We start from the raw sequence: 23,918 nt of genomic DNA on the forward strand, positions 1-23,918 counted from the left end.
TTCCATGCGGTAACAAGAATTGCCAAAGGCATGACATGCAAATACGCCATGAACGAAAGACACAAGGTCACGCAAGAAAAGAGAGTGAAAAAAGTCGATTTTTTGAGCGGGTTCTACGCCATCTTGTTCCACTGGAAAACGAAAGAAAAGTAAACAAAGCAAAGAAAACAACGAAAACCAAAATTAACCAAAATTAATGGCAGCCACTTCAAGCCCACAATTTAGGTAAAATCATGCATTAAAACGCTTTAGAATATATAGTCATGTTGAATCAACTCTTTTTCAGCTGTGCTTGTGATGTAAACAAACGCTTAGCTGACGAACCCGCGGCATAAATGTAGAATACCTACAATTCTCAAATAAAAAAAAATTTATATTGGGATCGATGGAGATCATTGAGGTGAGCGTAGCGATATATATATATATATATTTTTTTTTGGCAAAAAACAAGTACAACAATTATTAAAGGTCAAAGTTCAAATTAAGAGTTTTTTAAATTAATATTTCTCGAAAACCTCTTAAAGGATTTGGAAAGTTTCATTTGATAGAAAAAAATATATACAGTGTATATGTGTATAAACTTCTTTTTGCGTAGGCCTTTAATAATTGTTGTAGTTGTTGTTTCCGAAAAAATATATATATATCGTTCTGTTCACCTCAATGGCCTCTATCGATCGTATTTTTTTTTTTTAATTCGAGAACTGTAGTGTTTGTGCATTTCTTCCCGAACCGGCTTGCGCAAACTTTTTTCTCAAAACCAGTTACAAATCCAACGTCACGTTCTTGCGTGATCTTGTATTTTTGGTTCATGTAAATACGCTGAGCTGGAAATTTTTCTCGAATCATCCCTGCGATAAATGTACCAAGTCTGCATTTGATTAATTTCGTTATCCAACACCGCTCGTTATCAGAGACAGCAAAGTGACAGCTTTGACTCATGTTTTAACATTTGTCCGCGTGCGTTGTGCTCATTTTGGCAAAATTTCGCGAATTATTTATAGAAATCGCAGCATTAATTTTTAATTTACCTAATGAAAACTGCAAGCATATAAAAAATAAAGGCATATTCATGCAGTGTCGTGTCATTGTGTTAAAAATTTCATTTTCATTAGCGTGTCGGTACTAAATACAAACAGCTGATTCCACAAGTTGCTTCGTTTTCAGGTGCCTACGTGACTCATGAACATGTGCCAATGGTGGCAAAGGCATTGTCGACAGCAATAAAAAAAAACAACAAATGGAAAGGCATTGAGGGTAGACAAAAAGTGGACCACCAAAGCCAACCATAGAAAATTAACGGCAGGCATACAGGCAAGTCAATCGTCAATCGTGCAGCAAGCAGGGCGAAGCGCACGAGTAAATCTCGCAAAATTTAAATAAAAGTTTGTTGGTAAAGTGCATTTACAAAAGCTGAACAAATTTAGAAATGTTATAAAATATTCCTCCACCAAAGTGTTAATTAATAAAGTAGCTGGACAAGAGTAATACGCACTTATAAACACTGTGATAAGGTTGGTTCAGTTGTGAGAAGCAGCAAAAATTATTTGTAAAATTTAGACAAAAAGTGCAAAGATTCATTAAATAAAGCGTGAAGCACCAAATAAAAAATAAAACGGAGTTGAGCCAACGGTTAATGCAACAAAGGTCGCTAAATTTTACTAGAAATTACATCAGGCGACGTAGATATATGTAAATAGATTAATAATTAAAAAACGAACATCGCGTGAACTGCCGCAAGCCAAAGCCACAAAAAATAATAAAGCAGCAAAGAAACTTGAACACCAAGGTAAGTTTAAATATCACTAAAAAGGTGTTTTTTGTTTTATAAACATACATACATATGTAGATACATAAAGATATTTCCGTAGGTTGCTGGTTTATGAGGTTATTGTTTGCATAATAGACAATGTACATGTGTACATGCATACATATGTTTATTTGCCCAGAAGATAATTTAGGTAGACCTTCTTAAGTAAAGCCATTCTAAGAGGCATACCCAAGAAGGGCTGAAAAAACTGCTTCCTTGCATGCCTTCTAGAAGGGCTTATCCATTTACATTTTACGCGAATGCATAAATTTATATTATTTAGCATTACAAATGAATTTCAATAAACATTTAAGCTGCAATAACTCTTGTTTGATATAAACCGCAAGCATAAATACTTCAGAGATGTATAATTTTAATAAATTAAAGAATCAACTTTAAAAGAACTCCCCCAAAAGCCCTTCTGAAGTACGTAGGATTGTCCTATAAAAGCGAAAGAAGAAGCCCTTCAATTTGTGCCACTCCATACAAGCCTTTCGGAAGGGCTTAACTCCTGAAATTGTCTACTGGGTATTTATATGGTTTGAAATGCATATCTAGCACCTAATAACGAAGCCATTTGCCTTCGATCTTTCAGTTAATTACAACGCTTTTTTTTTTGTATGTACTATGTGCATATCTACATACATACATACCTATTTAAAACCCCAAAAAATGTGCATCTGACAAGCCCCTCCAAAATCGTTGCAGAGTAATTTGCCTACATTCACTTCCAGCCTTTCTGTACACACATAGATATATACATACATACATACACATATGTGTACCAAAAATGTGTGTATACATATCTTGTCTGCAATTCTACCTTTTATTTCGGCTTGTATAGGAAGCAGCTTGTGTTTGGTGTATAATTCTCACGTAGGCCAATGAAGTTCAATGGGCATATGGACATGTACATATGTATGTACATATGAATGTACATATATATCGATAGTATAGCGCAGGTGGGTTAGCTGAAAGATTATTGTTTATCATGCCTCTAATTGCTATTTCAAGTTATTGATGATACATTCGCACAATATGATATAAGGACCTCTTATAGTACAACAAAGATGTAGACAAAAGCATACAAATGATTACATAAAAGTAAATTAAGTAACGGATTCGGTACTGTAAACCTAGATGCTAAAATTATATAAATACGTATGTATGTATGTAAAAAGGGTACAGTGAAACCTCTCCTAACGGACACCTCTATTAGACGGACACCTCTCTTGGGCGGACATTTTTTCCTATAACAAGTTTTAAGTATAAATTTCGGAACAAATTACTCTCTTAAGCGGACACTCTCTTGGCCGGACGCGGACAGTTATTTTGCATAAAATTGACACAAAAACTCTATTGGGCGGACGCGAACCTTTTATCAACGGACATTAAGATTTCTTNAAAATCAATCAAAAACCTCCGTTGAGCGGACGCGAACTGCTCATAGGCGGACTACTAAATGGAAAAAGGGGACTTCCCGCACAAAATGTGATTATTATGCACACATTTAGTTTAGTTTGCGCAGTGGTTTAGGTTCGTTATTTGAATTGTCAGAANTCCTATAACAAGTTTTAAGTATAAATTTCGGAACAAATTACTCTCTTAAGCGGACACTCTCTTGGCCGGACGCGGACAGTTATTTTGCATAAAATTGACACAAAAACTCTATTGGGCGGACGCGAACCTTTTATCAACGGACATTAAGATTTCTTTTCATAGCAAATCAAACAAAAACCTCCGTTGAGCGGACGCGAACTGCTCATAGGCGGACTACTAAATGGAAAAAGGGGACTTCCCGCACAAAATGTGATTGTTATGCACACATTTAGTTTGGTTTGCGCAGTGGTTTAGGTTCGTTATTTGAATTGTCAGAAACCCTTGGAGACTGATAAAAACATGAAAACTATTGATGAAAAAGGTACTGACACTGAAAAAAATTAAAAATAAAACTTACGTCAATCGACAATTTCCCAGTTTTTTATGTAATGAATCTATGATTTTATGTAGTTTATGGACTAAAATGTAATATTTATTTTTATTTTGTTATTACTTAATATGTACTTACGCACATAAATGAAATGTGCACTTTTGAAAAAATACATGCACATTTTTGTTGGAACGATGTATATCTTATATCTTTTATTCAAATAAGAAATAGTGACTATTCAATTAATTAAAACATTAAAAAGTTCTAAAATAGGCTTCCCCTCCATTAAGCGGACACCTCTCTTGGGCGGACAAAAAATGACTGACGGTGAGTGTCCGCCCAAGGTAGGTTTCACTATATTTGAACCCGCTGAATCTAAACCAGAGGTGCGTTTGATTTGTATACCCTCAAAATGTCGAGTAATTTGCGAAAACCCGAAAAATTGCAAATAGTCGAAATTTTCGCAATTTACTGGAAATTTTAGGCTATACGAGTCAAACGAACCTCAGATTCGGAATTAGTGGGTCAAAATACATGTATTTGGGAGAGTTAAAACCGCACACCACTTTTTTTGCATGCCGGTGTAATTAACAATCGTAGTAAATTAAATATAGTAATTAGCAATAGTAAGATTAATATTAAAAATTATAAAAATTATGTTAATGACTCAAGTATTTGGTGTAATTTCGATTTGCGCATTCATATTGACGTTAATACCACGTAATAAAATATACAGTAACAAATAAAAGTTCTTGACCTCGTAATGACCAGCGAATATTAAGCAACAAAGATTAGAAAGGCGGATAATGGCTTTGTTTTTCCGTATTTGCGAACAGCGATCACTATTCTCTGTTAATTTCTTAGCTTAAGTTTGAATATGCAATAGGTTTGGCAATAGGTAAAAAATGCATTATAGTAATGAGTTTCTATATCTAGTCGGACAATTTTTTATTATCTAAACCCATGTACATACATGCATATATTAGTTCTTGAATGTGTGTACATTTGTAATAATAATAATTTTATAATTAAGCCTCCTTTGTTTGATTTTCACTTCCATGTACGATTATTTAGCGCAATGTTATTAAACTATGTAGGTATGTATGTAAATATATTTATGACTCAAGAACTGCTTGCTTTTGGCAGTTTACACTTTTCTTTAATTTGCGAGTTGCATATCGCTTAGGAAAACCAGTTTCAAAGTAGAATTGTACGCAAACGCTTTCGGAAATGCGTCATGCGATTTGGTAAAAAATAAACAAATATGTATGGTGTGCTCCAAAAAGGGGCATTACTAAAAAAAAAGTTTGCCTTTTTATGTATTTAAATGTTCACATTTTCCGTGTGTATGTATACTAAGTACATAACGTCGCCTGGGTAATATATTGTCGTATGTTAATTTCGGCAAAATGTGGGAAATCGCGATTGAAGTTTGGAATGCAATTTCTCAAAAACGCGAAGATAGATCTTCTCCAAAGTCTCTGAAAATGTTGCAAAGGTCACAAAATTCTTAAATTATTTAATTTTTAATGTTTATTGTTAATTAGTTTTAAGTTTATGAAGGCTTTTCTTTAGTAAAATTTTGTCGTAAGCGTCTTTTGTCCACAATTTGGCAGCCACTTTGTATGAAATACGACAAATTTTCTACCAAATTAAACACACTTTTGACTCCATATCTCGGAAACTAAAGGAGATATCCGAAAATTGATAACGCCATTTTTAAGATATTGATTAGTTTAATAAGGCTGCATAACTAATTAAATGTTTACTAATGTATCGAAAAAATTATAGTCAATATCTTGGAAACTATAGGAGATATCTAAAAACTGATAACACCAATCGAAAGACCTTATTTCAAAATATATAACTGCATCTAGAACTAAAAATCGTCAAAATGGCGCTTACGAAAATCTTTTACCCAGGCGACGATAAGCACTTGCTATCGAATGTAATATCTTTATTTAAAAAGTAAACTTTTTTGTTAAAATACGATTATTTAAATATAGGCGTTTACAAAAACGTATCATCTTATATGTATTTGTATGGACATAAAGAATTCAGTATGGAAATTATGTAAATAAACCAAATTTTTAACGTTGATCAAAAATAGAGGTTTCCTAATTTGGCAAGCAAAAATTGTGCAATTTTTGCAATCCAGAAAGTTCAGTGTACATACATATGTATGTACATATATACGTATGTATATTCGGAGGTGGACTGAAACGATAACCCGCGTATTAATTGTAATCACATCCCCAAACCTCAAAATATTCTACCAAGAAGTTTTATAACGTGGTTCCTCTCGCCACTACTGTTTTAATTTCTACATATCAAATCTTCTTAAACCCCCAGAGGCAATTTTTCCAATCTTTTAAGGAAACAATTGCTCAGTTTTGACCTCGAAAATAAATGGCTACTTCTAAGATATGACCAATTTTTTAGGTGAAAAGCTTGGCCTTCTTCCCTAGGAAATTTACAACTTGGACAAAGGCAAGAATGATAAAGCTGCACAATTAGCATTTGTAAAGATGCACTTATTATGCACATAGATAGATAGATAGTTAGGTATAGCACTGCGACCGGTAGGTCTATGTACATACATATACGCATATTTGAATTCTCACATTTTTGAAACTAAACTGATGTTTTTATTTTTTAACTTTCAGCACCATGTTGGATGTAATGCAACCAGTCAACATGGATATATCATCCAAAGCCGCCGTCACAAGCCACCCCGCGAATAATGAAATCGTAGTGGTGCGTGCCAAACCGAAGAAGGTGTTCAAGCCAAAAGCGCGCATCAATCGCATACCTCAATCTTTGCTTGATGATCCAGTGCTGCAGAAGGCCATCGATCGGCTGCCCTCCAACTACAACTTTGAGTTGCACAAAACCATCTGGCGCATACGTGAAATGAAAGCTAAACGAGTAGCGCTCCAGCTGCCTGAGGGTTTGCTCATGTATTCAATGATTATAAGCGATATAATTCAACGCTTTACTGATGCCGATACTGTCATCATGGGCGATGTTACTTATGGCGCCTGTTGCGTCGACGATTACACAGCTAAGGCTTTGGGCGCCGAATTATTGGTGCATTATGGTCACAGCTGTCTCATACCTGTCGATCAGACGAGCGATATTAAAGTGCTGTATGTTTTTGTCGATATCAAAATCGATCCATTACATTTTATCGATTCCGTCAAGTTGAATTTCAAACCAACTGATGGTCAGATAGCACTGGTGAGCACTATACAATTTGTGACTACATTACAAGCAGCATCGACTGAACTGAAGGCAGCTGGTTATGATGTTATTGTGCCGCAAGCGAAACCCTTAAGCCCTGGCGAAATATTGGGTTGCACCTCGCCCGACTTGCCGTCCAGCACTAAGCAGCTAATTTATCTCGGTGACGGACGCTTCCATTTAGAGTCAGCCATGATTGCGAATCCCACTTTGAAGGCGTATAAATATGATCCCTATGAAAAGAAATTCACAATCGAAGAGTATGATCATCGTCAAATGCAATCGATACGTTACCGAGAAATCGAACGCGCCAGAGCAGCCAAGAAATTCGGTATAATAGTGGGGACTTTGGGGCGTCAAGGGAGTAGTCGTGTACATCGATTCCTCGAAAAGCGTTTACACCTCAAAGGTTATGCAACGACAACAATTTTGCTCTCAGAGATCTTTCCACAAAAGTTAGCACTCTTCACCGACATTGACGCATTCGTGCAGATCGCTTGTCCACGTCTCTCGATCGATTGGGGCTCTGCATTCGCTAAACCACTCCTGAATCCATATGAATTGTCTGTTGTGCTTGGTGATGTGGAATTTACACCTCATAACACTGCACCAAAAACTAATGCATATCCCATGGATTTTTATGCAACCGGCAGTCTGGGTCCATGGACACCCAATTTCAAACCGCCAGCAGTGGGGGAATGCGATAATAAACCGTCCGAAGCGTGTTGCGGTCGCTGTGTGCGTGCCGAATTGGAAAAGGATGACAGCGATGCAGCGCGTGCGGCTACAATAGAAGACATTTTGGATTTCAAGAAGGGATAAGCGAACAAATATCGTAGACTACATTTTTAAATATACATAAACAAAAGCAAAGGGGTTAAAAATAAAGAAGCTTAGGTTTAGTTAGTTTAGCACATTATTGTGATGTTATTCTTTTAAATAGGGAAAGAGAGAAGAAACACAATGAGTTAACTGAATCCATAATAATTAGGCTTGCATAAGTGTTGGTAAACTTATAAAGCTACAAACTCCTTTTGTAAATGTGTAATTTATCACTGCTGCTATGTTTTAACGAGTTTACTATTTAAATTTTGCTTAATATTTTTATGTTTATACATATTTAACATTTTAGTATGTATTCTTGTACCTTAAGTTACGAATATATTGTAGCATTTTGATTTAGTTAGCTTCATTTATTTAATGCTTAGTAAGTTTTTTTTTTAATAAAAAGTTTTGGCATTATGTTTTTGTTTTTTTAAGTTACACTTAATTTAATAATGTGAATATGCAATAACTGCAATATTAAAAATGCGTGTATAATTGCAGTGTAGTTCCGAATAAACAAATATGAAATTTATACGTACATTATTATATTATTCACTTACTAAAATAAACTTGGATTTGAATTTTACGAGCCAACATGGCCTATGCCACAGTTATATTGTGACTTTTGCCAATACGCTAATTGGTTTCAATAAAAGTATCTGACTAATGTAAATGAGGCTATGAAAAACAGCATTTTGGCATGGCAGGAAGCTTCGTGTACATACGTATTTCAAGTGGTGCCGGCAAATGGCAAGCTAATTATAACTGCGGCTTTGTTTATCGCTGCAGTGTGTGCCAAAAACGACATTTCGTTCGGAAGTTAGCACACTAATGGTCGTTAGTAGGGTTTCTACGAGTCAATTGGGATTGAACGTAAAACGTCACACACGCTGTTGTTTTGCGTCTGCGTTATTCCAACCCTGTAAGAGGTCGGGGAAGTTTTCAATGGCTCATCTGACTGTAGTTCTAGAACCATGTGAAAAGGTCTTTTATGTTGCGAGTCCCTCTCCACATGTAAGACAAACATTTGATATACCGGCACTGATTCTGGCTGGAAAGGAGTTCAGTCTAATTCAATATTCAGAAATAAATTTGGTACTCTGGTTTCCCTGTCCCGAGGAGGCATGCCATATGTTGTTCGTAATTTATCGTTCTGGTAGGACTGTAGTCTTGACCTACTCTAGTGGCTGGTGTCCATATTGGCGCAGCGTAATTTAAAAGCGACTGCCCTTTCGCCTGGTGTACTGACAGTAAGGTGCACACACAAGAAGACGAGGCTGTCAAACATGACGTCTAAGATTTTTTGGTTGTTCACGGTCGGAATTGGAGTACGATTAAGGTCGGTGTTATGCAGACAAACTTTTGTTTGCCAAATTAAATGGCGGCTGCTAAGTTTGCTCGGAGGTGGTTATGTCGAGTTTGGCACAGGGTTGCACGTTCATTATGGTTTTCATGGCTATTGCCAACACGAAATGAGAATTTCAGATGTACATAAGGCCCTGTCTCCACAGGAAAACACTGATGTCGTGATAACCATGTCACAAAATATATTTCCAATGGAGACCGCCTATTTCTTATGTGCTGCAATATATGTCAGCGCTTATTGCTTGACATCTATTGCAGGCAATTCGATAGTTTGACAGCCATATTTTCATTTGAAAGAAAGCGTGCTGGTGGTAACATCGATGAAATTTTGATATTAAATCAAAATAAAAATCTGTTCCGTATTGGATAATTTATGATTACGTTTTAGGAAATTATTTAGCTAGTTTTTTAAAGATTTAAATGTTTTTAAACACCGAAATTGAGAGAATGTTGTCTGGTGGCGTCATGCGGCAAATGCTTATTTCAAGACATCAAAGTGCCCACACACAAAAACTTGCAATCACATTGCTCGTCAAAATGACAGTTGGTAGGCCATCGCTGTTCGCCTGTGGAGTTCTGCGGTAACGCGCAAAATTTAAAATTTTTGTATATGACAACACCGAATTTGCTGCAGTTAGACCAAGGCGAATTTATATAAGGTGGTGTTGTTTCATCAGCTGTGAGTAGCGTTTGATTGTCAAAATTTTGAATTTCGTTAGTGAGTGAGTGAAAACGTGAGAGTGTTTGCATTTTCTGTCGCCCTTTTGCATTCGGGGAAGAATAGCTGAAATTTGACAATGGCCCGCTAAAAGCAAAAACAAAATACAAGTAATTGTTGTATTTGTTCAATCGACACCACCTTATGTGTATTCGCCTTGAGTTAGACCAAACAAAATTAGTTTGCTGTGAGAGTCGTCAAACTCGCTCTCTCCGAGTTTGCTGCAACAACAATTGCACGCAGTTTGCCAAACAAAATTTCTGCATAACACCGACCTAACTTATAAAGTCTAGTGTCTATCCGTAATTTCCTAATTAAGGCCTTTACCTATCAGCTGCATTTCCGCTTCCGTTAAACGTTTGACATTTCCGCTATTCCCACGGCCACATTTTTACACACCCAAAATCAATTGGTGCGGCTGTGGCAGCATTCCACATTGTTTTTGTCTATCTTTTCCCACATTTTTCGCCTTTTTTCTGGTCTTTTGTAATTTTTCGTATTTGTTATTAAATTTTCAGTGCTTAATTAAATCGTAAAACGTCTAGTGCATTAATTTTCATAGTAATATTAATACCTTAATTTAAAAATGCTGAAAAGTAGTAATATCGAGAGGTACATAAATGACTGAAAACAATATAATCAACCGCAAGGCCTTTCTCAGCTCTTCGCAAAGGGTCGGAAAGCCACAAGTGCTACAATGATAACGAGCCAACGGACAGCAACAAAAAGAGCTGTACAAGTATCTGGGTCATAAACAAATTTATTGACGCTGCGCCGTCTATTAACGATAGCATAACACGCAATATACCTGCGTTCTAATCTTGTTTTTCAATGATAAAATATTGTATTTCAATTCCAGTATTATTAATGCTGTAGAAGCGGGAGGTCAGCAACCGAGGCCACAACTGCCGTTAGCACTGAATAATACCAGCTCGAATGAAGCAGATGAAGTGTACATACCACAAGGGAGCAACGCCTACGCTGCATCACTCTCAAATACTTTTGGTAAAAACGATGACAGTGAGAATAGTAATGATAATAATGTGCCAACAACAAAGCAGGCAAGCAGTGAACAAACACCAGATTCATTGGCCACCAAACAGTTGACCGCAGGTTTATTGCAAATATTCGAGCCACCACTAGCAAAAGCGCGCGGTCAGCTGAAAGAACTCATGTAAGTTGCATGAGATTTGAAACAGTAAAAAACTGTACATATGTATGTACTTAGTTCTCTATTGTTTTTGTATAGTGGAAAGCAGAATAAAATCTACATTGATTTATCGGCTGAGAAATACAAATTAGATGATGCTGAAACGACGAGGTTACATGAAATGGTAAGTGTATACCTTGAAGAATAAATTCTATTGTTAAAAATTAAAGCAATTTCCATTGATTCATTTGAATTTGAATTGTTGATCTGATTTGAATATAAAGGATGTCAAGATTACATGTATTAGAAGCCGTCATCGATTCGCCAACAGTTAGCGAGTGGCGAAACGAACGAACTCAATGAGGAACAGCCAAACTCGCTATCGTCTATCCGTGCTAGCTAACTTTGTTGTTGCTTTCACATGCAAAATTCTTCTTTAAGCGACCGGAACTCAAACATAGCGAGCGAAAAGTGGCGAATCGATGACGGCTAGAATTTCATTAACTTCATTGTGCTACATACATTAGAATTAAACTTTCTGCTTGAACATTTTATATTTACTAAATTTTCGATGAAGTATCATTAACCACATCAACAATCAACGTATTTGAGTCAGAGTACCAAGTAGTCAAGAGGCCTTCCACTGTGCATCCATTTCTCCTTTTTGTTTTATATAGAGCGGCACAAGTTGAAGAGCTTCTACTTTCACTACCCATATAAAGAAGGTAATTTATACTTTCGCATAAATTTTAAATCGGAAAACCCCTACTTGGAGGCATGTAATGAAGCACTTTTTAATGACTTCATTTAAGAATGCCTACATAAATTATATAATGGTTAGTATATAACTAAAACGAAAATGTTTATGGTTCGCGTTTATCTGAAGTCGCAACGTTCAACGATATATGTATGTATATCAGCAATTCAAAACGGAACAATGTTATATCTTTGAATATCATAATATTATTTATTACATTTGTGTTTATGGACCTCACTTCGTTTTATTACAGATGAACAATGTAAAAATTTATCGCGAGAAATTGGTGAAGATAAAAAAACAAATGCAGAATATTTATCAGCGCACCAAAGTTTTGAAGGTATGCGTTTTATTTAAGTTTTATGATTCTGTTTGCTGTTAGCGAGGAGAAGAAACCTTAACAATTCTTTTTTGTTCAATAGAAACGCGCATTTAACGTGCAAGTGTGCAAGCAAAAAGAGCTCCAACGCAAATTGCAAAAGCAGCAACAAGAGGAGTCCTTAATCGCCAAGCAACAGCAGCAGCAACAACAACAGTAGAATTAAGCAGCGCAACACGTGCAGTGAAACAAAATCAAAGGATTTTCGGTAGAATTTTCAGAATGTTTATACAATATCCGTTATATATTGAAGTTAGGTTAGGTTGAAGTGGCTGCTAGGCCCAGAGGGCGCCAGCACACCATGTTATTGAAGTTAAAAATAATAATAATACTGAAAGACTTGCAATTTGTTTTAGTTATTAAAGAATAGATTTTGATTATATTTTATATAAATGTAGTACCATATATAATTAAAATACACTAATATAAAGGTTTAATAAAAAATGCCCTTAAGCATTATCATGCTTAATGTAAAACGAATACATGCTTGCAATACAATTTGCCTAATTTAAGATGAATTGTTCTGTATGTATGCAGCTACTTTACTACTCAATTATTCAAAGAAATACGCTTTTTTTGTGCTAAGGGCAACATTTGAGCACAACGTTATAATGCTTTGGTTTTGAGGTATAAAGTAAAAAGCCTTAGCAAACTAAAAAGTATAATTTAAAATTCTTAACTACATTTTAAAAATGTTAAATCTTACTACACTACACTGGCATGATAATTATATTTTATAGCGATTTTATATGTAGTTAAAATAAAATTTAATTCCAAAATACAAAGTATTTAGAGACTTACCATCAACTTATAATTAGCTATTAAAGCACACAGGCGTGCTACTTTGCACATAAATTAAAATAGAAATGAAATATTAAAATGTAGCTGGTGGATAGACGAAACTGCTTTCGTTACGTAAACCGCATGCAAGTTACTAATTCGTAATTTGTAATAATCTATAGCTATCAAAACAATTGCGCTAAATTTGACATCAACTATAAATGCTTATTTGTGTAGATATGTAAAATGTACAGTTCATCGCGAATACACTCAAATGCTACAATGTCAAGAATTTCAAAAATACCATACACATTTACAATTCCGTAGATTATGTACGTAGTTTTTTGTTGTTGTTTTTGTTTTCCTTCTAATAAGTACGCAAAAGATTCACAGCTCATAGTGAGAATAGAACATCAAAGCAAGAAAAGGCAGCTGCCGCGTGCTCAAAGCCGATATATTGCAGCTACAGACCTGCTGCACGCACACATTAGACCGGGAGAAACTGGCACACGCCATAGACCAGTTGATTACTTATAAGCGGGAAATCTTTTTTTTTTGTTAATCGCTTTACTTAAGCGACAATACTGTATTCTGGTTCGTTGAGCATATGCATCGCATCGTGGGGCGTCAAATATTTCACCGTTCCTGGAAAAGTGTCAATGTTCGAGGAATGAGAGAAAAGAAAAATAAAATGTAGAAATGTAAGTTAAATAAATGCAATTCAAACATAGAAGCATATAGAAAAATAAATCTAAATACAAAATACATATGCATATGTACGCTAATAGATGTAACAATACGCAAAACTCATATATAGTACTAATACATCTATGTATGTAGGTAATTGAATTTGTTGTCCAGACCGAAGTTTCATTTGCATGCAATACGTTTGCTAGACTTGCTCACTGCTCCATTGTACTTGGAGATAAGAATTAATAGACTCTGTAATAATTGCTATACATATATTTTTATGAGCGCAGTAAATGATAAACTTATCAGCGTTGTAAGGAATTGGAAGTAATTTTGAAAATAAAATATTTAGATTGTACATATGTATGTAGGTAGTTATACATATGTGCTCCAAAAGTAGTTCATTTGATAAGTTTTCTTGCTTATGAAACTCAAACAAATGATTTAATCTCGATGCCTGAGTGGAAGATCGACCTATCTCGGCAGCCAGTTCGAAAACGCTCTATCTCAAAAAACTTTTCAAGAACGCCCTATTTCAGAATTTAATTGAAAAACACCCTATCTTGAAATTCGGTTCAAAAACGCCCTATCCCACTTCAAAATGTATTGAAAATATGCTGATATAGAGCGTTTTTGAATCGGCAGCTGAGATAGGGCGTCTTTGAAACAAATTCTGAAATAGGGCGTTCTTGAAAAGTTTTTTGAGATAGAGCGTTTTCGAACTGGCTGCCGAGATAGGTCGATCTTCCACTCAGCCATCGAGGATTATTTTTTTCGATCTTTACTATAAAATCAAAGGAAATACTCATAATTTGCTGATTATACATATTTAGGTAATCAAAATTTGTACTCCGTTTTGAGGCATAACAGTTATATATTTTTAAGTACTAGCTAGTTTGTAATGGTTGTATCTTGATTATACATCATATGTAAACAAAGAAAATTTAATTTGTGCTCGATTTCATTATTATTGACTTTAAATAAGAGCAGCACGTCTAAACTAATGCTTGTTATATAGTGGAGACGGATTTCTCTTTATTTGGAAGGCGTTTCCTTTGAGTTTTTCGCAAAAGCTTTAGTTTTTCTGTACTATTTGATCATTGATTTGACTTTTGTTCTTCGACCATAAGCATTTGATGGTTTTTGTTGTTGTACCATCATAAAAATTCCCAAAAGGGTTTTTGGAGAATCAGATGGAGCGACGTTCTTGGCCCGATATAAATCAGGGTCGTTCTGGCTCCGTAGGCCCGACTGTCGGAGGAACATTATTTGGTTTACATATATGTATGTAATGCAAAAAATATACAAGTTAACGATACATACTAAATTATTTGTAAATTATTGTTTTTCACACAAAGTCTAAAACAACAAACTGAAAATTATAATTGTAACTTTCACGTAAATCACAAAACGAAAAAAATAACATGCAATACATATAGACTATCAAACATATGAACTACATACTTTTCATTACAAAATACTAACTACCCAACAAACATTTAAGTTAGAGAACGATTAGAAACCGATTCGAATTCTAATGAGTTTTACCAAGGAAGAAGGTTATAAGACGATTAGATAAACTGTCGAGAATTATAGCATACTCTACAAAATGGGAACTAAGTTCTCGATATCGAGAAAAAGGTTAGTATCTAATCTCATACTAACGTTGAATTCTAATTGGTTTATAATGTATAGTATTTTTTCTAATCATTTTCTAATCGAATTCTAACATAGTTCTCTTACCTTAGAGAAACATTAGAGAACTGCATTATAATTCTAATGTAAATCAAATGTTTCTCTAACGTTGATGACTGTGTTTGCAGGGTACCTGAATAAGTATTAAGCAAGCAGTCTGTACATGCAAATATTCATCTACTAGGAAATATTTTGAAATTACCTGACGAAAGCACTTAAGTGCTCGAAAACAGCGAAACTTTTACTGAACTTTTAAAATTTGTTGAAAATTTTGAGCTCCGAGCTTTCTGCTTTTCGGTGTACTCCTTATTTATGTACACATTTCAATTTTGTTTTCATTTAAGAAATGCAAATAAAAGTTTTTCATTCGAGGAATTTAGTATTTATTCAAAGATTCACACAATAAGCACCTGACTGTTATATAAAAGTATCAAACGTCTTAAAAATAAACTGGCTAGCAGGAGTAAAGAAGAGCCCTGTTCTCGATTTGAACTTGGTTTTAGAAATAACTTATTTTAGTATAAACTATCACTGAGATAGCTTTTTTTCACTTTTAATAAAGTGATTTTATAGCATCAAAAATCGTGGGAAAAATATAAGTTCAATAAAAAACTATCTGTACATAAAAATATTGCGGTAATACTTGCTATGCCTAGGGCGTTGCTCTGCTATTCACCGTTTTCGGTGGCACTTTTTACGTACTAAATTACTTATTATATTTTTTTTTTATCAACCTTTTAAAATCAACTTAAATCCACGTCAGTAAATTCAGCGTTAACACCTTTAGGCGTTTTTGCATTTACTGTCCATATGTAACCATTTTCTGCTGGTAAATAGTTCACTTCGTGCGCAACATTATTAACTTCCGTTTGCTTACCATTTGTATCAACAGCATTGCGTTGCAAATATATCTGCACACATACATGCACAACAAATACAATGAAGGCGAAAATTCCGAAAATCAAGAAGGTTCCGCTACCGCTTACAGCGGCAAAGAGATTGCCAGCAATGAGACTGCCCATTGATACGCCCACACCTTCAAAGACTGCACCGACTAGGCCCTGCATCAAACATATGTTTTTTTTTTGTTTTAATATCAATAAAAAGTAGAAATATAAAGCGTTTGTTTAGTCCAACCACTCACCTGCATAGTGGCCTCTGTGCCCGGTGGCGCTACAATACTCGCATACGACGCCATCGTTGAGTAGAAGATACCAAATGTAACACCATTCAACATTTCAATAGGCAGCACATACCATGGATTTACCAGCACAGAATAGAGTATGAAACGCACGCCAAATGCGAATAGCACCAAACTCATTGCATTAACGTGACCGATTTTCCTTAATATCCAACCAGAAAGGAAGAAAAAGGGCAGCTCACCACCGAAACATTGTATGCCCATGGCAAAACCCTCAAGTGTTTTCATGGAATTTTGACAGCCTTCAAGTTTTTCGCCTAATTCATCCAAATGCATAAAGAGAAAGTTCCAAACGAGTGCCGTGCATAGACCAATCGAAACGCACCAAATGAAAAATATCACACAACGTACTGAAAGGAACATTTTACCGACATCTTTGAGAATGTTGGGTGAGAGGTGGGTTTGTGTGTGCTGTAATGAAAGAAAATGCGAATGAATTATTTAACAAATAAAACAAAAAATGATAGTTAAACGAATATAACGTAATTATTAATGCAAAAAACACTAACTGATTTTTTTTTGGAAAAAGTTATTTTAAATATGAGTATGCTAATATGGGACACAGTTACACACTTTTAACAAATTGTAAAACAATATCGTGAAAAGATACTGGATTTATTGAGATTTTAATTAATATGGGTCGCGCTTTCTAACCCAGTCTTAAAAAAAAAGCCCTGTGCCTCTGCTATACAATTTCAAATTTGTTTTTTTTGCACCTTTTTCATTAACAATATAAGTATGTACTTGCATTTCATACATCGATCATTCACAACCTCTTTGACTTTAATGTTATAAAAATAAAAATCATACCTTTAATTTCGTGGATGATATTAGGTCAAATCCAATTATCACCAAAGTCATCCAAAATACGATTGTATAGTCTTTAGTAGCACTGCCGCCAGACATTTTATCTACTAGCACACCAGCGATAATGGAAAATACACCGAAACCTATGGAGCCGCACAATCGCTGATTTCCATATAAATGATGTCGTTCACCCAATATCGAAAAGCATATGGCATCACCGATGCTCACCACCACCGCCATGCCAATCCAGCTCACAATGAGCATGATAAAAAAATACCAAAATTGATACATGCCCGTCACATCACTGTTCTTTATCGCTGCACTCTGCACCAGTTGGCTATGGAAATATTTATCATTGCATTCAATCTGACAGCTTGTATTGAATTGTGACTGTTCACGTGGACAATTTAAAGTTATATTTTCCCCATTAATTTGACCTTGATCGTGTGGTATGACAAAGAACAGATGGTCACTTGCCATCACAATTTCGCTCATATTGACAAATGTTGTAAAGTTTAGTTGTGGATTATTGCGATCAGGACAAGTGACATTACTTGTAATACTGCCGGCGCTGTTGTTATGTAGCCAGTTGTCACAAACGAAGTCCCATTGCTCAGGATTAGCTTGACAGTATAGCTGGCAAGTTAGTACGCGATCGCCATAGTAACTTTCGAGATTCTGTTCTATGCACTTATCAAATTCGGAATAATATTTGAGATCGGATGCACCACCGTGACAGTGAAATTCTACAGTAGGCAAGGATTGTGGAATGGATGGCGTAAATTGTATGAGGAAGAAGGCCACGGCGGTGAGTACTTCACCGATAAGGAAAAGTGTTCGATGACGTTGATAACTGCAAGAGAGGCAAGATTTTTTTTTTAAATGAGTTGCAATAGCTACAATAAGGAGTTTTAAAAGATATACATATGTAAATAGAAATATGTATTTTTTAGGAGCCATTTAAGTCGAGTAAACAGAAAATACCCGCACTTAGTTACTTTTTGATTGGTTTTTGTAATGTTTTGAAGAGGCACCTAGATTTTGATCAGCTATCGAAATTGGGCCGTATGAACAAAAACTAAGCAATTGCTTTTTCTTAAACTTTCATACCGTTTACTTCAATTTTGTTTGAATAAATCGAGTAAAATGTCTGATATTTAAGAAAAAGCAATTGTTTGTTTTTATTCATATGGCCCAATGTCTTTAAATTATTTCCTTTAGATGTGTTTAAGTTCTTTAGTCAGAGTGCTATTTAGATGAAGAAATTACCGTTCATTATGAGAACGGAGATTGGTATAATTGGCGACTAAAACCAGCTCCTCAAAAGGATCGATGAAGGTTTGCGAAACTAAAATTTTAAAATTTGGATCTCTTTAAATTTCAAAACTGTTGAAATGATAACGACATTAACTGTATACATATCTGCATAAAACTATCCGGGCAAGCGCATGGTAATTGAAAAGACTTCCACAATCAATTGCTCCACTTACCGATCTGCTATAAATCCAAATAGCGGTTTCGCTAACATGCCAACGATCGGCAAAATTGCATACATTGTGCCTACCACCACTGTAGAGAAGCCTAATTGACGCGCCAATGTGGGCATGAAAGGCATTACCGGCGCCGTTCCTGAAAAAAGAATGCGATAATTGTAAATTATACAAAGACCAAAGTAATAATAGTGAGTAATAGAAAGAAGTGTTAAATTGATCACACGCAAATGTATTGAAACAGCCAATTGATTTTTAATAAAGTAGACGCGAAAATTCAAAAAAAGTAAGTATCCAGTTATACTTGCAAACATGTGCATGTGAGTGCAAAAGTTTGCGAAAAATAATGTACAAGTGTGACGAAAGGAATGATAGCCACATGCGGCAAAAAATTAAATTAATTGTCACCAAGTGGTAATCGAACTTTTCAAGTGGTATATTGAACTTAAACGTATGTATGTATGTTTGCATTACTTTTGTCTGTATTATTAACAGTTTGCTAGCTTAAAATTGTTAAACGCTTGTTTTAGAGGTTGAAAACGTACCTGCATTAAAAAAGAAATAATGCGCCTTCATAGGCAGTAGCTCCTTATCGATTTTTGGCCACATGGTTACTCGATTTCGTTGCGCTCTCGACTTGAACTTTCTGCGCGCTAATCGTGACTAACTACTAATTATGAACAGTCTTGTATATCGTTCAAGTAATCGCTCCCGTCGTGAATGAAAACTTTTTCTAAAATAATCTTTATACATACGTGTTGTTTGAAATCTAACCTTTTATTGAAGTATCATCTTAGTATAGTTAACTTACCGTTGATAACAAAGTAGTTTTGTTTTTGTCTTGTCTTGTTTTGTTTAATGTTGATACAAGTGATTAAATTCTGGTTGATTAGTGCGCGTGTTAAATGGATATAGGTAGATATGATGACGCTAATCATTACTTTAAAAATTCTTGACGAAGCTACATTTCCATCGTGCTGGATCCCTTTGTAGGCGAAAAAATTCTCCTGAAACGATTTTAAGCATTAATTGCTGAGTATACAACTATTGAACTTGTTTATTCAAAAGCTTTAAATTACATACATATTTCTGATAGCCGTGGGTTTATTGCTCCAAAAAAAAAAATTGTATTTGCTGAGGCGAGCACTTTCCTAGCACTTTACGACAAACGATTATAAGCGTTATGTTTAGCTACTAATGCGTCGTATCACATCGAGTAAGTTGCGTTGAAATGCGGTGTTATAGAATGCACTTCGCACTTATGTATTTCTACTACAGTAGGGTTAATAATCATGCCAATCGTTGACAGCTGATTAGCTAAAAATAAATGAATACGGTAAATGGTTATAGCTAAGTAAAAACTGGCATTGGTCTTTTTACACTATTACTAAATAAGTTTGATTGCTTTAAATTGTTAAATGCATATTGCTATCTTTGTATCAAACGAACTCATTCCAACGACTTTATAATTAGCACAAGAAATTATACTGTGCAAGAAATTAACTAACCTCAATTATAACTGAGTCAATTTTCACAGCCGAGTGTTTGTAGTTCTACATTTTTGTATTTATCGTGCTACGTGCATGCATAAGTCATCACTTGGTTGAATTGCACAATTTTCTCACATGGCGTTCAGCACACTTCCTTCCAACTTTCTTATTAGAATTCTCACATCTAATAAAATGATCTAACTTCCTATACATACTTACATTTCCTTCTTGTTGCTTTATCCGGATTGTACGCGCGCAGATCAGATCGTTCGTACTTTTAACCCTTTCGCTCTTTGTGACGTTTAGTTCAATGTGTTAGTGAAATTATTAAAAACATTTATTAAATATAAAACTAACATGGACTTAAGCGGATTAAGCAACATCCTCTCTTGATTCCACGAAATGCATTGACCAAGGCAAGGCGAATTCATTCAAGGTGGTGCTGTCAGAACAGCTGAGATTTTCGTCGAGGTGGCTGTGAACGTCAAAATCATGTGTTTGTTGTACATTTGTTGTGATGCTTTCAGTGCTGCCGTTTGATAATTTTCGAGTGAGGTGTTTCTGAGCGCTTTAGAAGTAAAAATGGAGTGATTATCGTAGTGACGAAGCAAAATTAGGATTGATTTAAAATTTTCCTCTATCCCGATGCAGGCTTCCTCCTGTAAAATTAAAGATGTATGTAAACTAAAATATATTTGATATTTTCATCAAATATTCACTAAATAATTATGAGCCTTTCATGTGTAAATTAAAATAAAAATGTCGGTTAGACCAATTTGCTGCAACCAAAACTCTGATTGGAGAGAGATGTTGCCAGCCGTCTGTTGCGCAGGAATGTTGCGGTGCGTCTAATTCCACATGTTGCTGTGGATATTCAACACGAAAAACCAGTGGCGGTATCGGGAGGGACTTTTTAGTGAGCTTTTTTTGCTAAAACAATATAAAGTGATAAACACATAGTCGACATTTATTCCTTTTACATATACTTTTTTATTATGTTACGGAAGTTGGCAATTAAAAATCCTGAAATGTAATCAAATCATACAAATGTTCTTGTTGCGCAATATATGTAGTTGCAAAGCGCCCAGTGCCATATGCTGCTGTCTGATATTCAACGCGAAAAACCAATGGCGACTTAGCAAGGAGTCTGTATTTAGCTTTTAAAATTCGGTATATTTGCTAGTACTATTTACAATTGAATAAACACATGCTTTTTATAATACATGTATAATTAAATAAAAACCAAATGAATTAAGTTTAAATGCACTTTTTAAACATTTTCGTTTTTATTTTTAAATGATTTTTGTTTAAATAACTCATCTTGATTACTGCTAACAAATGTTGGCATGATTTTAAATAAAACTGCTCCCTCTATTTTTTCTTTATGAAGGTGCATACCTATACTTTCCTTGTCATAAGTTCAATTATAATGAACTTCAACAGCAAATAAAACGAAATTAAATAAATTGCAGTAAAGTTTAAGTAAGATTGAACTAATAAAAAATATAATTCAAAAATTGACAACCAATTTACATAAATGTGTGTGCCAATTCAGAAAATTGGCAATTTAATCGTAAATATGGCTGTAGTGCTGTTGATAAACGTGTATATAGTTTTCTTTTTCTTGCTGCGTCATTTGAGCTATAAGTTCATCATTGATTTGATCGATTGGATGTGGTCGTCCGGAAACATGCACTGTAGGAATATCGTCATCATCGTCTTCTGATTCGGAATTGATAAAGTTATTGTAATCAACTTTGGCTGCAAGTAAGCAATGAAGAAGTGCTAAGTAATTACTAATACCTTCATACATATAAGGGCCGCAGTCCCTTGCTACTCACGTATTTTCATATTATCTATGTCCTTGTCGTCATCACTAGAATCACTAGAGTCTGCGTTCGACGATCCATATTTAAGTCCTTTTGCTGGAGAATCCTTTTGATTGGTTTGCTTTTCGTGTTGTAGCAACACCGACATAATATCTTCATTCTCCTTTTTGCTGCGATTATTTGTTGAACCACCCACGCTAATCGTATGCTGCGTGGATGATTGTGCCGCTTCGTTCAAAATGGCATCGGTGGCATCATGATTGTCTTCCGTTATAACCGTACTCTCTGTCATCCAGACTGGGCGTGCCTTACGTTCGGTAACAGCTTCCTGTACATCGCCGCCAATACTAACATCAACACGCGTTTCTTCGACTGCAAAACCTTGATTACGTGTCGCCTCTCCGGACCATTGTTGACCATCAGGCCGCTGATTGAGAGGTTTGTTCAGGCTAAAGGTCGGAACAAGAGAAAAATATGAAAATTTTCATAGCATAAAGAAAGTCGAATCATACCCTCGTATTGTGTCGATATCANGCGCTGATTGAGAGGTTTGTTCAGGCTAAAGGTCGGAACAAGAGAAAAATATGAAAATCTTCATAGCATAAAGAAAGTCGAATCATACCCTCGTATTGTGTCGATATCAACAGGTTCGGGTTCAAGTATTTCCGGCGCTAACTTAATGCCTTCCACTTCCCGTAATAGATCATAAAGTGGTTGTAATTGCTCGTTAAATCGCGCCAGCATTAAACGCGAGTCTTTCTTTGGCATCGCAGAACTGTCTTCCTCCACAGGACTGCCGCAGTATGTACAGCGGAATTCGCCTGTTGTGAAATCAAAGAGTTGATCGGCTTCGAGATCCGTAAATGTTTTATCGCAGTTTGTGCATTTGAAACTGGCACGACTGGTGGCATCACGTTCTTCTGTTTCCATACGCTTGCGCATCAAATCCAATTTATATTTGACAACATTCACAAATGTCTTATAATTAATGAAATAGTAGTTGACCTTTTGTGCTTTGCCATCAGGTCCTGTCTCCATTTTTAAACGGATCTGTATAAATTTGTCATTGCGCAAAGTTGAGATACGTGCGCGCATTTGTTTCTTTTCGAAACGTAATAGCTCTGCAATATCATCTTCCTTCATGCAAGGATTTCGCACCAACATGTCAATTATGAGCGCATCTTCGATCGAGTAAAAGCCGCGGACAACAAGACGAGCCAGTTGCTTTAGACTGCTTGGTACTTCGGTGACATACTTGGTTTCGGTGGCATTAGCCATTGTTCAGGAGAACCGAATATCAAAGGCCTAGAATTGTGGCGAAAAATAACATTCTCACTATGAAAATAATGTTAGGCGCTTGCTTATCTCCGCACTAATTTTAGGTAAAAATTATTAAACTAAAAAATACTGAAAAATTGCAAATTCGAAAGACGTCTCGCGCTTAAATCGATAGCTAAGAAAGTTCCGAGATTTTTGTACTTTTACGAGTTAAAAGAATAGTCCTAGACACCTCAGTTCTTACCGGCCCACTAACCCCCTTAACCCTACAAACATCCGGCACTGCTCTTTGAAACATATGCTCTGCGTCTGCGCCGCAAAACTCACCTTCAATTACAACATGTTGCAGCTACATTTACTACGCAATAACAACACAACCTTATTTTCCACAGCTTAGCAACACGCAAGGGAGGTGGAATCCGAACGAAATTTCAGTTTTGACGCGCGCATTCGGGTGAAAACAAAGAAAAATTCGTGAAACTTA

At 35.5% G+C, this 23,918-nt stretch overlaps 4 protein-coding genes across 11 annotated transcripts; 2 read left to right on the forward strand and 2 right to left on the reverse strand.

The window, feature by feature from the left end:
* The first annotated feature begins 907 nt into the window (after nt 1–907).
* Dph1 (diphthamide biosynthesis 1) lies at nt 908–8,337 on the forward strand. Its single transcript, XM_017627227.1, has 2 exons — nt 908–1,786; nt 6,404–8,337. Exon 2 carries the CDS (start codon nt 6,408–6,410, stop codon nt 7,800–7,802), a length of 1,395 nt encoding a protein of 464 aa, XP_017482716.1. The 5' UTR covers nt 908–1,786; nt 6,404–6,407; the 3' UTR covers nt 7,803–8,337.
* Nucleotides 8,338–10,307: 1,970 nt separating this feature from the next.
* Nucleotides 10,308–12,801, forward strand: Pldn (biogenesis of lysosomal organelles complex 1 subunit pallidin). 2 transcript variants are annotated; one of them, XR_001848776.1, is made up of 6 exons: nt 10,308–10,500; nt 10,748–11,062; nt 11,138–11,222; nt 12,049–12,135; nt 12,218–12,427; nt 12,488–12,801. XR_001848776.1 is itself a non-coding variant. In XM_017627236.1 (5 exons), the coding sequence occupies exons 1-5, from the start codon at nt 10,475–10,477 to the stop codon at nt 12,332–12,334; spliced, it is 630 nt and encodes a 209-aa protein (XP_017482725.1). In that variant the 5' UTR covers nt 10,308–10,474; the 3' UTR covers nt 12,335–12,430. The 2 variants fall into 2 exon arrangements, 1 of the variants encoding a protein (XP_017482725.1); XM_017627236.1 differs by lacking the exon at nt 12,488–12,801 and having other exon boundaries at nt 12,218–12,430.
* A 74-nt stretch (nt 12,802–12,875) lies between these two features.
* On the reverse strand, nt 12,876–20,959 carry Sugb (Sugar baby transporter). 7 transcript variants are annotated; one of them, XM_017627234.1, is made up of 9 exons: nt 20,547–20,953; nt 19,921–20,154; nt 19,649–19,844; nt 19,383–19,580; nt 18,838–18,976; nt 17,351–18,200; nt 16,484–16,951; nt 16,217–16,400; nt 12,876–13,599 (listed from the first exon to the last, which is right to left on the reverse strand). In XM_017627234.1, the coding sequence occupies exons 4-9, from the start codon at nt 19,444–19,446 to the stop codon at nt 13,526–13,528; spliced, it is 1,779 nt and encodes a 592-aa protein (XP_017482723.1). In that variant the 5' UTR covers nt 19,447–19,580; nt 19,649–19,844; nt 19,921–20,154; nt 20,547–20,953; the 3' UTR covers nt 12,876–13,525. The 7 variants fall into 7 exon arrangements, with proteins under 7 accessions (XP_017482723.1, XP_017482722.1, XP_017482718.1 ...); XM_017627229.1 differs by lacking the exon at nt 12,876–13,599 and adding an exon at nt 20,346–20,477 and having other exon boundaries at nt 16,083–16,400; nt 20,547–20,959; XM_017627228.1 differs by lacking the exon at nt 12,876–13,599 and adding an exon at nt 20,346–20,481 and having other exon boundaries at nt 16,083–16,400; nt 20,543–20,959.
* A 619-nt stretch (nt 20,960–21,578) lies between these two features.
* TfIIEalpha (transcription factor IIEalpha) lies at nt 21,579–23,912 on the reverse strand. Its single transcript, XM_017627235.1, has 4 exons — nt 23,762–23,912; nt 22,779–23,461; nt 22,169–22,605; nt 21,579–22,088 (listed from the first exon to the last, which is right to left on the reverse strand). The coding sequence occupies exons 2-4, from the start codon at nt 23,432–23,434 to the stop codon at nt 21,895–21,897; spliced, it is 1,287 nt and encodes a 428-aa protein (XP_017482724.1). The 5' UTR covers nt 23,435–23,461; nt 23,762–23,912; the 3' UTR covers nt 21,579–21,894.
* Nucleotides 23,913–23,918: the final 6 nt, after the last annotated feature.

This window comes from Rhagoletis zephyria, unplaced genomic scaffold, assembly GCF_001687245.7.
Source record: "Rhagoletis zephyria isolate East Lansing unplaced genomic scaffold, Rhagoletis_zephyria_1.1 Rzeph_scaffold_05119, whole genome shotgun sequence".
In the NCBI taxonomy this organism is placed as follows: Eukaryota; Metazoa; Arthropoda; class Insecta; order Diptera; family Tephritidae; genus Rhagoletis; species Rhagoletis zephyria.

Bases quoted from the DNA above. Each gene is read 5' to 3' on its own strand.
- Dph1 (XM_017627227.1), top strand. From the start codon at position 6,408: ATGTTGGATGTAATGCAACCAGTCAACATGGATATATCATCCAAAGCC.
- Pldn (XM_017627236.1), top strand. From the start codon at position 10,475: ATGCTGAAAAGTAGTAATATCGAGAG. The intron at 10,501-10,747 runs GTACATAAATGA...TTTCAATTCCAG, and splicing joins AAAAGTAGTAATATCGAGAG to TATTATTAATGCTGTAGAAG. The intron at 11,223-12,048 runs GTAAGTGTATAC...GTTTTATTACAG, and splicing joins CGACGAGGTTACATGAAATG to ATGAACAATGTAAAAATTTA.
- Sugb (XM_017627233.1), bottom strand. From the start codon at position 19,446: ATGTGGCCAAAAATCGATAAGGAGCTACTGCCTATGAAGGCGCATTAT. The intron at 18,201-18,837 runs GTAAGTGGAGCA...CCTCTCTTGCAG, and splicing joins TTTGGATTTATAGCAGATCG to TTATCAACGTCATCGAACAC. The intron at 16,401-16,483 runs GTGAGTGGTTGG...TGTTTGATGCAG, and splicing joins GCACAGAGGCCACTATGCAG to GGCCTAGTCGGTGCAGTCTT.
- TfIIEalpha (XM_017627235.1), bottom strand. From the start codon at position 23,434: ATGGCTAATGCCACCGAAACCAAGTATGTCACCGAAGTACCAAGCAGT. The intron at 22,606-22,778 runs GTATGATTCGAC...TCCGACCTTTAG, and splicing joins GATATCGACACAATACGAGG to CCTGAACAAACCTCTCAATC. The intron at 22,089-22,168 runs GTGAGTAGCAAG...GCTTACTTGCAG, and splicing joins CATAGATAATATGAAAATAC to CCAAAGTTGATTACAATAAC.